This window comes from Parasteatoda tepidariorum, chromosome 3 (genome assembly GCF_982258835.1).
Source record: "Parasteatoda tepidariorum strain Cologne lab strain chromosome 3, Ptep-v5.0, whole genome shotgun sequence".
In the NCBI taxonomy this organism is placed as follows: domain Eukaryota; kingdom Metazoa; phylum Arthropoda; class Arachnida; order Araneae; family Theridiidae; genus Parasteatoda; species Parasteatoda tepidariorum.
This window is the reverse complement of record NC_141757.1, coordinates 103543970-103559165: the sequence shown is the minus strand read 5'-3', so window position 1 is coordinate 103559165 and position 15196 is coordinate 103543970. Positions and strand designations below refer to the sequence as shown.

The 15196-nt window shown below is 29.9% G+C and overlaps 1 protein-coding gene across 1 annotated transcript in view; it reads left to right on the top strand.

Moving 5' to 3' along the window:
* LOC147814124 (uncharacterized) overlaps positions 1-15196 on the top strand; it is a 41299-nt gene that overhangs the window by 13428 nt on the left and 12675 nt on the right. Inside the window, exons 3-4 of the mRNA XM_087160214.1 lie at positions 4096-5350; positions 5525-8238. Of these exons, the coding sequence (XP_087016340.1) occupies positions 4096-5350; positions 5525-8238 (3969 nt within the window). The remainder of the gene's footprint in view (positions 1-4095; positions 5351-5524; positions 8239-15196) is intronic.

Sequence of the window (15196 nt, the reverse complement as noted above, 5' to 3'; positions counted from 1 at the left end):
TAAAGGTTTTAGTTTGATTAAAACAACTTGATCTTTTTTTATAGATGTGCTTTGTTTTATAATTACTTTGTTTGAATTTTTCGACTTATTTCTTTAAGAACTCTTACGGTTTCTTTAAGTACCTTAAAAATCTCAAACATGCAATTTCTGTTTTATTTTATAAATTGAATCTAGAAGTAGTTTTTTCTGTAATTAAACATCCAGTACTTTAACAATTTAGTTCTTTTAATTAATTCTCTTCTGCGAAAAGTTTTCTGTATCTATTTTTCCGAGTTATTTTATTCTAATTCAACAATTATTAGTTTTTCATGAAACTCCTACAGTAATTATTTATACTATCCGTAATCCATACTGTATATAATTCTTACTGTTTTATAAATACCCGTTGTGATTTTAAAGCTTCATAATTTGTTTCACACCAAAACTGTATGTTGCCCTTAAGTAAATAAAAAACACGTCCACACTGGTTACTTTTTAATTCAATGTTCAATTTATAGCGTACCAAAATGACATCTTAATTTTCATATTTTCAGTTATAAATATGCTAATAAATTATTGTGAAAAAAATAATCTCAAATCATTCTATATGTTTACATGTATAATGATAGCTATAAAATCTCTTTTGAACAAATATATATATAAATAGAAGTGTATAATATTTCTGAAGATAGCATTTTCAAGTTACTAAAATATTTTAAATATCTTCAATGTCTATCTTTTCTCAGTAAGCTCTTAACTTATAATTATTTTTTTAGAAATAAATTTTTCTCCATCAGTATGAAAAAATGAAACCAACGTATGATTTAACTATTTTATGTGTGATGTAAAATATTTGCCACACACAAGACTAATAAATTTCCACTCGTAAAATCTCTTAAACTAATAATTTTGCGCGTTTTACTGCAGAATAATTTATATTTCACTTACATCAGCCAACCTGTCGTAAAATTAACAAAATCTTGTGCGAGTCATTTTATGAGAATTTTCTGTATTTACATTCTGAGGTAATTTTTCCCAAGAGATTAATAATTTGTAGTTTAACGACGGTAAACCAGAGATGATACAAAATGATATTTTTCTTTGAGCCTTAAGGAGCATTTTAAACAAACTTTACGGAAAATATTATACTGCAAATGTATCTTTCAATTTCAATTGTGAAATCAGTTCAAATATTATTATTACATCACTTTATACAGAAATAATTGTATGTATTTGAAATTTGCATAAACTCTCTGACTTCATTTTTTATTATAATTGTTAATAGTATGATAGTTAATTTATATAGAAAAATAGATTTTTGAAGAAAAAAAATTGGAAACAACTAAAAAAATTCTTTTATGCATGTCAAAGTATCTCATAATTGTTTCCAATTGAATATTTGAATGGTCCATGCTGTTTCTTATGCAAAATTTATGGTTCAAGTTTTAAAATATTTCTATTCGGATTTTTGAACTTTCTATCTTTAGAGAGAAAAGTATTGTACATGATAGTATTTAGAAAACAGTTTTATTAAAATATCTGGAGTAACGTTCATTCAAGGTATACGTGATAAGTATAGATATACTGTCTACTTTCTAAGCTAAAGTATTATTAACTGAAAACCTAACAATAAATTTAAAAAAGGAAATGAATATATTGAACAACAGTAACTGTTTTAAACGGAAACGAGCTGTTTTGAAGCATAAAATTACGTTAATGAAATGGATGGGATACATCAGCTTTTATAGAAAAGCAATTTATTTATCCCTCCCAACAATATTTGAAAGGCCAATCCTAAGAAATTTGAAAAAAAAGAATAAAAAATGAAAATTTCCTTGCCGTAGAAATGTAGTCTTAGCACCATCTAGATACAATATTGGTAATGATGTAATTGCGTGAAAACGAAGACTTATGTCATTAACTTTACAGATTTTTTCTTCCATTATTAAAGTCACATGATGCTAATAATCACGAAAATTTTCTGTTCACTTTTTATTACATATATGCATTATTTCTAAACGTCTTTTGTTAAAATCATAAACATGTTTTATAATATTTTAAAATGTCAATATTTCTTAAAAAAGTATGATACTGTTAAATTGAAATTTTATAAAGGCTTTAATAAATAAATAAAAAACTTTTTTAAGCAATAAATTTCTTAACTTAATGTTTGTATGTATGTTTGTTGCTTTAATCAATTTTCTTTACAATCATTAAGATTTTTTCTTCGTGTTTAACTGTTAATGAAACCTAATTTAAAAATAATTTTTGATGAATTATTGGTTAATTAATTACTTTATTTTAACGAAATATAAAAACAAATTTTTCAAATTACTCAAAGGGATGGATATATAGAGGTTTCTAATGCACAGCAGAAACATATATTGTTTCAATAGATTTTTATATTAAAACGACGTTTTCCTTCCAATTTCAGAAACTTTTAAGCTTTAATTTGAATAGTTCAAATTGTATTCAGATTTAAGTATACTTTTAGATCGATTTGTAAATATTTTAATCAATGGTTGCGAATAAGTTACGTCATACATTTTGGGTTACAAAAATATGTATGATACTGTTAATTACAAAAGCATCATTTGTCAAATGCACTGATAGAAATGGCAATAAAAGCATTTAAGGAATTTTGAAATGCACACTAGGGTTGTAAATTTGCATTTTCTAATCAAAATTATTTAAATTTTTTATAATAAAAAACTAATACTAAAATATTTAACTTTCTTTAAAGTTTACTGTGACTTTGAATGAGTTGTAGGATAATAAGATTAAATAATATTATAAGATAGGAAGGAGAATTTCCAAAAACCAGAGAGTCTAATGATTTTTATTTTTAGACACTTTCATCAATGAGTTGCAAATTTTAAAATTTTCTTTCCCCAAAGACAACGAAAACACTCTTATCTGCAATATTTGCAGCTTAAATTATATTTGCTATGTATTTTAATATTAAATTATATTATAATTTCTTAATACATAATATATTTTGAATAAATTATAAAATATATAATATATATTATAATTATTCAAAAAGAAAATTTAAAAGTCCGGCACATGACAAGATAACTTCTAAAAGTTACAGAATTATTATTTAGCCAATCATTTTCCTCGTAAAATTGAAATTTGTCAAATTTTCTATCAATGAAGACTTTAAGAATTGTTGAGGTTTGAGTTCGAGATTAGTTAGATAGTTTGAGTTTCCTGTGCTGGCAACATCTTATTGTTTTTATATTCTTTTTTATGTAAATAAAGGTTAAGTTTTCAGTTTGTTCTACGTGACTTTCAGTCTGATTTGCTCTCAACAAAATCCAACATTTGGTGCCGAAATAACTCGGTAAGTCATACTGAACCTTTTATAATTACTTTCGTCAAAAATCTGAATTGGAATGGCTACCGGTAGTGAAAAACTTGTAATATTTAAACGCAAACGAACAACGCTACGTACCGCCATTACGAAACTAACGACGAAATTGAACGATGCTGCTAGTACACAAACTGAAAAAGAATACAACATTGAACGTTTACAAGATAAAATTAAAGAATTAACCTTGGCAGACGATGAAATACATAATTTTTTAAATGATGAAGAATATCAGGAAGACATAATAGAATGCGAAAGATACACAGAAAATGCTCATTTGGCGTTATTTAATTTCAAAAAAAACAGCAAATCGAAACACGAATTCAATTTCTGAAACATCGCCAACAGCTGCCAATATAAATAATTTTTCAGCTTCGCCTTCAAATGTTACAGTAAAGTTGCCTACAATAAAAATAAATACGTTTTACGGCGAAATTGAAGAATTCCATAGTTTTTGGGAGCGTTTTGAAAACTGTATCGACAAAAACGAAAGTTTATCGCTGATTGACAAGCATGTTTTTTTGCGGGGATATTTAGATGGAGAAGCAAAACGAATAGTTGATGGAATTAATATAACTGCAGAAACATATGCAACAACAAAGAATATTTTGAAATCGAAATATGGCGATAAAGATAAAATAATACAGGCTCATCTCGATTATTTAGAAAACTTAAAACCTGTCAAAAATCACTCTCCAGCAGCAATAAATGAGTTATATATTGATTGTAATCGAATAATACAGGCTTTAGATGCTTTAGGAGAAAAAACTCAATCATACGGAAGAATTTTGTCTCCTAAAATACTTCGTGCTTTTCCTCATGAAATCTGTCGTAACTGGATTGTACATGCCAAACGTGAAAATTTTGGTGAAAGCGATATTTCAAAATTAATGAAATTTTTATCAGAAGAGGTCGAGGGATCAATTACTGCAAGTAATATTAAAGGTTCACTTGCTCCAGACTATCCTATTAAATCCTCCTTAGAAAATTTTAATGTGAATTCTAAATCAGCTACCAAAAGTAAAATAATGTCACCCTTTTGTCCTTTCTGTGAAACTGTCGGACATTGGCCTCAACAGTGCAATGTTGTAACGGACATAGACGTGAGCATACAGAAATTGAAGACTAGTAATAGATGTTTTTTGTGCACTAACCGAGGACATACCAACAAAAATTGTCCTCGTAGAGAAAAATTTGTCTGTTCCAAATGCAAGAGAAAACACCATACATCAATATGCAAACCTCTAACCAATGAGCAGCCTGTGGCTACATCTACAAACAAAATTGATGTATCGCCTTCCAGTTTCGTTCATTTGCAAACTGCACGAGTTTTCATAACTGGGCCCACTGGGATTACAAAATTGACACGTTGTCTTTTGGATGGTGGAAGTCAATCTAGTTTCGTTTCTTCTAATCTTGTGAATACTTTAAAACTCCCAGTCATTTCAACCAGACATTTGGACATTCAAGCCTTCGAATCCCCAGCTAATGTCGGCTACATGCGAAGACAAGTCAAATTTCAGTTATCAAGTATCTGGGACAAATCTAAAGTTAATGTTACTGCATTTGAAAGCTCCAACAAATATGCATCACACCTACCTTCATCAACGGATCTTTCACTCTTTGCTAAAAACAAGCGAATGAAACTTGCTGATCCAGATGATTTATTGTCGAACTTACCAATTGAGATTTTAATCGGTGCAGATTACTACTGGATTGTTATGAATTCTGAAGCTCCAGCCAGATTGTCGGATTCTCTGGCCTTGGTCTCATCAAGATTTGGTTGGGTACTTAGTGGAACTCGATCACACGCAACAGTTTCCTTCATTTCAACGGTTCATAATGTTGATGTGGATACTTCAACTCAGGAATTAGACAATGTGGTACGAAATTTCTGGAACTTAGAGAGCATTGGCATACAACCAACACAAGAAAAAATAAGTCCTCACAACTCTGAACTCTTAACGAACTTTCATCAATCTTTTGAAATCATCGATGGTAGAAGAGTTGTAAAATTGCCTTGGAAACCAGAAGTTCAACTTTCGTCGAACAATTATGAAGTTGCAATTCAACGATTTAAATCTTTAACAAGGAAAATGCATGCAAATTCAGAATTCAAAGTAAAATATATTGAGCACATACAAGATTACATTGATAAAAAACACGTTGAAGTTGTCTCAGAAACACATAATGAGGAACGTTTATATTACTTGCCCCATCACGCTGTAAAGAAAATCACAAATGGAGAAACTAAGTGGCGTATAGTTTTTGATGCATCTTCACATTCTCCAGGTCACCCATCTTTGAACGACGCTCTTGAAGTAGGACCAAATCTTCTTCCCGATATCTTAGCCACATTGTTGAGATTTCGACTTTCTAAAATAGCAATCACTAGTGATGGGCGACAAGCATTTCTGCAGCTGATTCTAGCAGAAGAAGACAGAGATGCAACACGATTTATTTGGTACAATACTACATATACTCCTGATGGGAAACTCTGCACTGAAGATAAAATTGTAACCTATCGATTCATACGTCTTCCATTTGGACTCGTCTCTAGTCCATTTTTATTAGCAGCTTCTCTTCGTGAATTGGCTACAAAACACAAACAAGCATATCCTACAGCAACTAGACACATTGAGAATAACACCTATATGGATGATTTTGATACGGGAACGTCTACGGATACTGAAGCTCTGATTCTTTACCAAGAACTGCAACAACTTACATCACTTATTAGCCTACCATTAGACAAATGGAGTACAAATTCTAAGACTTTGAAAGATATGTGGAAACAAGAAAACGTCTCGTTTAAGGATATCACGCAAGTCTTGGGTGTTAAATGGGATACTAACAGTGATGTTTTTCAAATTGATGTGCAGACAAAAATTGTTCAAGCATGTAAAGAACCAGTAACAAAACGCTTACTACTGAAGTTGATGTCAAAGTTTTACGATCCTCTAGGCTTGTTTGCTCCAGTTACAGTAGTTGTAAAGATATTATTTCAAGATACATGGCTTAGTGGTATTCAGTGGGATGAACTCTTACCTCCATCTGTAGCACAGCAGTGGCACAAGTGGATAAATGAATTACACTATCTGAATGAAATATGCATCCCAAGATGGATTGGCTTTTCCGAAAATTCCGACGTTACCATACATGTGTTTTGCGAAGCTTCGGAACGTGCATATGGTGCTTGCTTGTACGCGCGTCACGCAGATGATATTTCTACAGAGATCCATCTCATTTGCAGTCGAAATAAACTAGCCCCAATCAAAAGGGTCACCCTTCCGAGACTTGAATTGTTAGCTGCACTACTAGGAGCTCGCCTACTCCGATATTTTTGCAAGGAAACGAACATGAATTCCCACACTGCCATACAATGGAGCGATTCTACTGTAGCTTTAAGTTGGATAAAGGGAAATCCTAATCGGTGGAAAACATTTGTCTGCAACAGAACAACAGAAATTCTTCAAAACACTACTTCAGCACAATGGCGCCACTGTCCCGGTACAGATAACCCAGCGGATCATCTTACTCGTGGTACCTTTCCATCACAGTTATCAATTTTAGAATCTTGGTGGCACGGTCCGAAATGGTTAAAACATGATCCAGAAACTTGGTCTATCAAAGTTTTATCTACACGTACACAACCTTTAGTTGAAGCTGAATCACGAAAAACCAAATTTCAATCCTCCTACGTTGCAACTACAGAACCCATCATAGACATATCTCGTTATAGTTCTTACACGAAACTTCTTCGTGTGACTGCCTGGATTCTACGTTTTGTACACAACTGTAAGACTCAGCAACGCATAACTCATGAACTGAATTGTAATGAAATAGAGAAAGCTAAAAACTATTGGATACAGATTGTACAGAATCAATGTTTCTCAGCTGAAATAAATGCCTTAAAAGCTGAACGTCCCCTGCCGAAAAAATCCAAAATTTCCTGTTTCAATCCCTTTCTCGAAGATAATTATTTACGCCTTGGGGGAAGGTTGCAATTTTCAAACATTTCTTCTGACACTCGACACCCTTTATTGCTCGATGGTAAACACTATTTTGTCCACCTTTTGATCCAGCATACTCACATACGACTTCATCATTTAGGCGTGCGTATAATCCTGTCCGAGTTACGTTCAACCTTCTGGATTTTAGGAGGACGCCAAGCTATAAAGCAAGTTATTCGCAAATGCCTACCTTGCAAGCTGTTCAAAGCGAAATGCGGAAAACAAATCGAAGCTCCTTTACCTCCTGAAAGAGTTGTACCTTCTGCTCCATTTACTACCACAGGAATTGATTTTGCTGGACCCGTGAATATTCGATGTTTGAAATCAAGAGATACAGCCTACATAACACTATTTACTTGTGCAACAGCACGTGCATTACACATCGAACTTGTGTCGGATCTTACCACAGACAAATTTCTTTTGGCACTACAACGTTTTGTTGGCCGCAGAGGACTCCCACACACAATCTATACCGACAATGCTACCACTTTTCATGCAGCAAATAAGGACTTGATTCTGCTATGGCAAGTTCTGTCATCAGCTAAAACTCAGCAATATTATGCCCAAAATGGCATAACTAGGAAATTTATCGCCCCACGAGCGGCTTGGTGGGGAGGCTGGTGGGAACGCCTAATAGGAGTTGTCAAGCGCAATCAGGACAATATCATTAACGTTCGAATTGGCGATATTGTACTTCTACAAGAAGATGTCCGACCACGTCACATGTGGAAGAAAGCTAGAGTGGTGAACTTGCATGAAGGACGAGATGGAAAAATAAGATCCTGTGAGCTGAGAGTTAATGGTCACAATATAACCCGTCCGGTAGCTCTGGTCATCCCCCTCGAGGTCGACCAGGGTGGGGAGGATGTTGAGGTTTGAGTTCGAGATTAGTTAGATAGTTTGAGTTTCCTGTGCTGGCAACATCTTATTGTTTTTATATTCTTTTTTATGTAAATAAAGGTTAAGTTTTCAGTTTGTTCTACGTGACTTTCAGTCTGATTTGCTCTCAACAAAATCCAACAAGAATCTTGTAAACACTGTAAGTTTTATCCATCGCATTTACATAGCAAAGTTATTTAAATTTCCACTAACAAAAACCTTTAATAAATCATGCAACACTTCATGACTGTTTCTTTGAGCTTGAAGGAGAATAGCAGATGATATAACATAACTTCAATCAGAAGATCTAAGGACGTGAGAAAGTTGACACGATAACTCTGGAGGATTTAATGAATTATGTATTACTTTTCAACTTCAAAAATTTTCATCATAGAAACAAACTTTCTAACAACAAATATAACGAAAACACTGGAAAAATCATGAACTATTAACAATGGTTGTAAGTTTTATAAACTTTATTTTCTTAATTTCTTATTTATTTAAACTTACTTAGTATATTTTTTTAATTTCTTATTTATGTACGCTTATTTACTTTATTTACTATTATTAGTTTATTTACTTAAACGTTTGATGAAAAAACGTTCATGAAATGCTTCATGATGGTTTTAGTGAAAGGGTTATAAGTAGATATTGTTAGATAACTTCAACTTAAGTGAGGTAATTACAAGAGAACTTTTGAGGTCTAATAAATTATTATTCTTTGGCATTGTTCATTACAGAACAACAATTTGTCTAAGGTTTAACAATCAAGACTGAGAAAAAGTCTGAGATTTGTAAATTTCATTCATTCGAAACAAAATTAATCTTAAATGCGTACTAAAAGGATATCATTATGTAAATTCTATTACATTATGCAAAAACCTATAAATAAGAAACCCTATATAACTTAGGTAAAAGTTACATCATCAAACTGCAATTTAACAAATAGTCTAACAACAAAGATAATGAAAACACTGCAGGAATTTGAAGTATAAATTATTACATGTTTTATCCATTGTTTTTGCAAATTAAAAATATTTATAGTTCTGTTAACAAAACACGATATTGAAATGTGTAGATTTTACAGCATTTCCCGTGATCTTGAAAGGGCAATAAGTGAATATTATTATATAAATTCAATACGAATATTTATTGAAGTGTGTTAGTTGATAAGAAAACTCTAATTGGTCAGATATATTATTATTCTTTGACACTGCTTACTACAAAACAACAATTTATCTAATGTCTTAACAGTGAATACAACAAAAAAACTTGAGGCTTTCCAGAGTGCTGAAAGTTTCATTCAACGAAATTTACAATCAAACTTAATCTTGAATGAGTAACAAGACGATAGTATAATGTGATTTTTATTGCATTATGTGAATATAAATAAGAAAACCTATTGAAGTGAGATAAATGTTTCAACTGGATTTTTGAAAAAGTCAAACAACAAAGATAAAAAAAACTCTGCCAGAGTCTACACAATGATTGCATGTTTTTTCTGTTGTATTTGAAAACCGAATTTAATTCCCGTTAAAAAAACTAGTATTAAAAAACGGTAATTCTAAATAACGTTTCCCATGACCTTGAATGGGGTAATAAGTGGGTATTATGAAATAGCTTCGATAAGAAAACTTATTGAAGTGTGGAAGTTGACAAGAGAACTTTCAAGGGTCTAATAAATGATTATTCTTCGACACTACTCATCACAGAATAACAATTTGTCAAATGTTCTGACAATAAAGACAGTAAAAACACTTCAAGAATCTTGTAGTCTACACGAGGAAAAGAAACCCAAGAGGCATATCAAGCTCTTGACAACAAAATCGATATTATGTGCCTGCAATACACAATTTCCTTCTCTTTAGCAATGTGTGAGGCCTTTGAAACAATAATAATATTAAAAGAAGAGAGACAGCAATCGATTCATTTCCATAAATTTTAGATTTATTGAATTTAGATATTTAATTACGTATATGTAAGTGTTGTTAGAGAAAGCCCTCTTTCAAGTTTTTTTTATGTAAATTAAAGATATATAATTGAAGAAATGGCTATAATATACAATATAATTCAATTTCATTTCAATTCATTACATTTAGACTAAACAGAGATTAATCATAGATTAAGTTGTTTTTCGAAATCTGTTGGTTAGTTTAATCATTCGTAGTGTTTTAATGCAACAAAATCAATTAGAAAAAACTAATTTTTAATGGTTATATTACATATATGTTGAAATTCTGTAATATGTTTTATGTTAAAAGTCTGTGAGTCATACAAATAAGATCGTAATTAAAATTATATATCAAGTTAGAACTTGAATTCTATTTCATTATTTATTGGTACATAAGTTTCCTTTCCAAAAATTGTATAAAAAGTGACACATTTTTCAAAACTAAATTTATTCATTATTCATATCTTATGCATTTTAATTTTTTTTTAAAACTTTTTTCTGTTTATTAATATTTTTTATGAAATTATTGAATTAAAAATACTGGAGTTGCAATGGAACTGAAAAAAATGCTCTTAAAATACAATAAAAAAGGTAATTTCGTTTAAATCGTCTCGGTAGAGAATCCAAGATTTTATGTCATTATCAGTTTTTGACGAAAATTTAGTTTAAAGATATAATAAATAGCTTATGTGAGTATAAGAATTTTATAGAATATTATTTATGAGATTAGTTAAGGACTAATTAAATGTAGAATGTAATTTCTTAATGATGGTTTAAATACGAAATATATGTTTATAATGCGAAAAAAAATTCATTTGCTTCTCACTTAAAAGCGAAGAAAGGTAGACAAGTTTCGAGCGTCATTACCTGTGCTATTACCTCTGAAATATGCATTTAGTCTTTGGATATTTTTGTTATCAACTGCGGTTTTAATTTTTTAATATGATGTGTTTCTTATCGTCCACATGACGACGTCTTGACAAAGAGTATTGCGTTCCAGCGCTCGAAATTTGTCAGTCATTCCTTCCTTATTATTATGAAGCAAATACATATGAATAAGAATGATGAAATCATGCTAGGCTAGAAATGAAAAAAAAACTAACAAAATATTTCCTGCAATCCCTGCCTCTTTTTTTCTTTTCATTAACTGTCGTATCATTTTTTTAATTTTATCTTTAAATTTTTTTTTGTCTTTTTTTGGTTTTATTTTTTTTATATCTTTTTTTTCTAATAATGTGTTTCATTTAATCATTCGCGTGCTGTTGTTTAGATAAGAGTTGCTGTGCTTGAGTATTTCTCAATTTTATTTATTTATTTATTTATTTATTTTTTTTTTTTTTGCAATTATGAAGCAAATGCAGATGAATACGATCGCATGTATACATTATAACAGAACTGGTTAAAAATAAGAAAGATTATCAAAATACAGAAAAAATTTACTCTTAATTTTTAATAATTGTCTTTTTGTTTGAAACTGCACATCCTTTTACTTCTAATATGTTCATATCCTTCATCTATTTGTTGCCGTCTTTATAAAGGGTGTCGTGCCAGCATATGAAATTCTTCAACCTTCTTTCTTCACAACAACAAAGCAAATACGGTATGTAAGATAAGTTTTTCCCTTCTCTTCCTTTGTGATTAACCGTTTCAAATAAATATGTTTATTTGTTTAAACTAGGGGTCGCCAACTTATGCCCCTCGGGATACCAAATGACCAATTGGGTAAATAACTCTTAATTACGACGAATGATAAGAATTTTTGCCAATGATTTAAACTGGTTACTTTTGATTTTGCGTAACAGACACGGTAGATATACTTATCCTGTCAATTGGAATAAATGAAAAAAAATATGCGTAGTTTTATCACATTGGACTTCAATACGTGACATTATTAAAACATCGCGTAAGGTTTTTTCATTTCATTCATCAACATCAGTGACGTGCTCAAATTAAAAACATATCTGATTTTATTGAAAAATTTCAATACAAGCAATATAAGCACGCACCGAGCAAGCACATTGCAAAGCACCGAGTTGCATTATGTACACTTATAAAACATGAGCTAAACATATCGCATCACATATTTGGTGTTCGTTGTCTCCTTAGTTTAGCTTGAGGTATCAGCCAATTAGGCTGATTGATTGCTACAATTACTAAAAGAAAATGGTAAGTTTAATATAGTTTTTATAATTCTGCTGTATACTTTGTTGTATTATATATTTTATTATATATTTAATAAGATACTGTTGCTGTATTATATATTTTATTGGTACATGGATATTTTCAAAGATATTCTAAGATGACGCATAATAGAAGTGATGGGGCTCATCTGTAAAAGTTTCGTAAAAAAAATGAAAAAAGGGCAAAGAAAAAATATAAAGATTGCTGGTTTGTCGACCTTTTGCTTAAAGTTAATACTGATCTCCATTCAACGAAAAAGCAAGGAATTTATGTCTAGTGTGCTTAATAAAAACTAAATATGAAATGCAAAATTAATAAAAAACTTAAATAAAAAAATGAGGTGAAAAATCTTTTGAAATCAGGAATTTGCGCAACAAAACAAGAATAAACATTTAAATAATGCATGCTGTACGTAAATAATACCGTTCAAAGAGAATAAATGTTTACATCAAACTATTTATTTCATGAATGCCAACCGAGATTCTAAGCCAATGAATTACCCATCTTAATAAATTGCAGGATTCATTGACTTAATAATCGAATTGCCTCACTGGGAATTAAGTCTTTATTAGATGCGATTAATTGAACTGAGACTTGTAATTTACGCCGTCTTTAGGGATATTTATTTAAATATAAATGAGAGCCTATTTAAATAACTAAAACTAATAAGTACGTTTTCAAATGCATTTATTTATGTTTTTCGCATGTTTGAATTGAGCCTACTCGTTGGAAATTCGAATGGGCAATTGTTAGGAATTCCTATTATGACAAGGCAGTGGATGAAAACAGTTTGTTTTTATAACTAAAAGTGAGCAAAAATGCATAATTTCTCACGGATGTGAACTATTTCAATCACTTTATTTAAACTGATCCCCTCTGATATCGATTCAAAACTCTACTGAATTAGAATTTAGAATTTATTTAATTTGCTTTTTTCTTCCTAATCTTGCACTAGAAAGCAAAGTAATCTAACGTGTTCTCACGAAAGGAAAATTGAAGTAAACGATTATCTCTTTATAAAATTATCACTTAATTAATCTCCTGAGATTCACGTTTTAGTATTTTTCAAGTTTACCAACAAATATGTACCTTTAACTAATTTAAACTCAAAAATGAGATAAAATATCTTTTTATTAATGGATTAAAGTGTTTTTCGACTCTTTTAAAAAAAATAATCATTAAACTAATTCAATTTAATTAATTTTTCATTAATTAAACTTAATTGATATTTATTAATTAAATGTAATTAATTTAATAAATTATATTTATCTAAATTTAATTACTTTTACATTATTTAAATGTAATTATTTTAACTAATATTTAATTAGTATAAATTTAATTAATTTAGTTTTTTTTTTATATATAATAGTTAATTTTTAAAAAAAAATTCAAAAAGGTTACTTGAGTCTAATTTCTTACCTCCTTTATTGTAATTTTTCATTACCATTAAGCCAAAGAAGGTCTGTTCAATAATAATTTTACACAAACAATTGCTTCGTTATGGCATATAAGCAAAAAATTTTCAAATATTTTCTAAACGATAACATTGTATCGTTGTCTAATACAATGATCGTAAGAGATTAATCTCACTCTGAATTTTCATAGATAAAAATGATATTTCTTATTAAAAAGCTGGAAAATCTGAAATTCAAAAAGGTTCCTTAAGTCTAATTTTTTACCTTTTTTATTGTAATTTTTCATTACAATTAAGCCAATGAAGGTGTGTTCAATAATAATTTTACTCAAACAATTGCCTCTTTACGACATATAAGAAGAAGAAATTTCAAATATTTTCTAAACAATAGCTTTGCGCCGTTATCGAATACAATGGTCGTAAGAGGTTAATCTCACTCTGCATTTTCATAGATAACAATTATATTTTTTAATTAAAAACTGGAAAATCCAAAATCAGATGTTAATTATTCGTAAAGCACAAAATCTCAAAATCTTTCGTTAATTAAATGACTTAAATTGAATTGATAACTCTCGAGCTAACCCGTTTGAAATATGAAAAGAATTTCTAAAGACATAAATATTCAAACTCATTAGCAACAAACAATTTCCTTTTCTTCCTTACAAGCCATTTGGAATTTCCTATTTCCGATTATAGTTAATGACTACCAACATTTTTCAGACACACTTGATGGTTTCGAGAATTATGCTTTGTTCAAATGAAATCTATCAGCGTGTAGTTTCAAATGGAAGTTATTCTGAATGCTTGGTTGAGAACAAATAAGCGAAATGTTTGAAATTCGCTTGGATGGAATAGAACATTACATGTATTAAAATATAAATACTTACACAAATATGTTTTAAGATTATGTCAAGACCGTAAGATATTCATTTTGCTTTGACTGTATAGACTCTGAACATTAAATGTTTTGTAAAAAATAAATGAATTGTGTAGTTAAAAAGTATATGCAGTTAAAAGTAAATTCAAAAACAAATAAGTTGCCTAAAACCTTTGCAGTCTCCGATTACCACATTTAAGTTTCCGAAACTGAGTCAGTTGTTTTGAATAAGTTAAATACATTGAAATCAGAATGCAATTCTATGTTTTTTTAATACAAAAGCATATTTGTCTAGTGTGCGCATAATTTTGGGTACTTTTCTGTTATCCGGATACAAGTAAAATCAACTATTTTTATTATTTTTTTTAACGTGACACAAAATGGATTTTCTAGAACAAAATGAAAGAAAGAAATGTTGATTTTACTTCAATAAAGTTTGTACTCTTAAAGTTTGATTAAATCATCTCTGCTGTCAGAAATTTAAGATTTTTTTTTAGTTAATCTTAAATTTTCTCAGAATTTGTTTTAT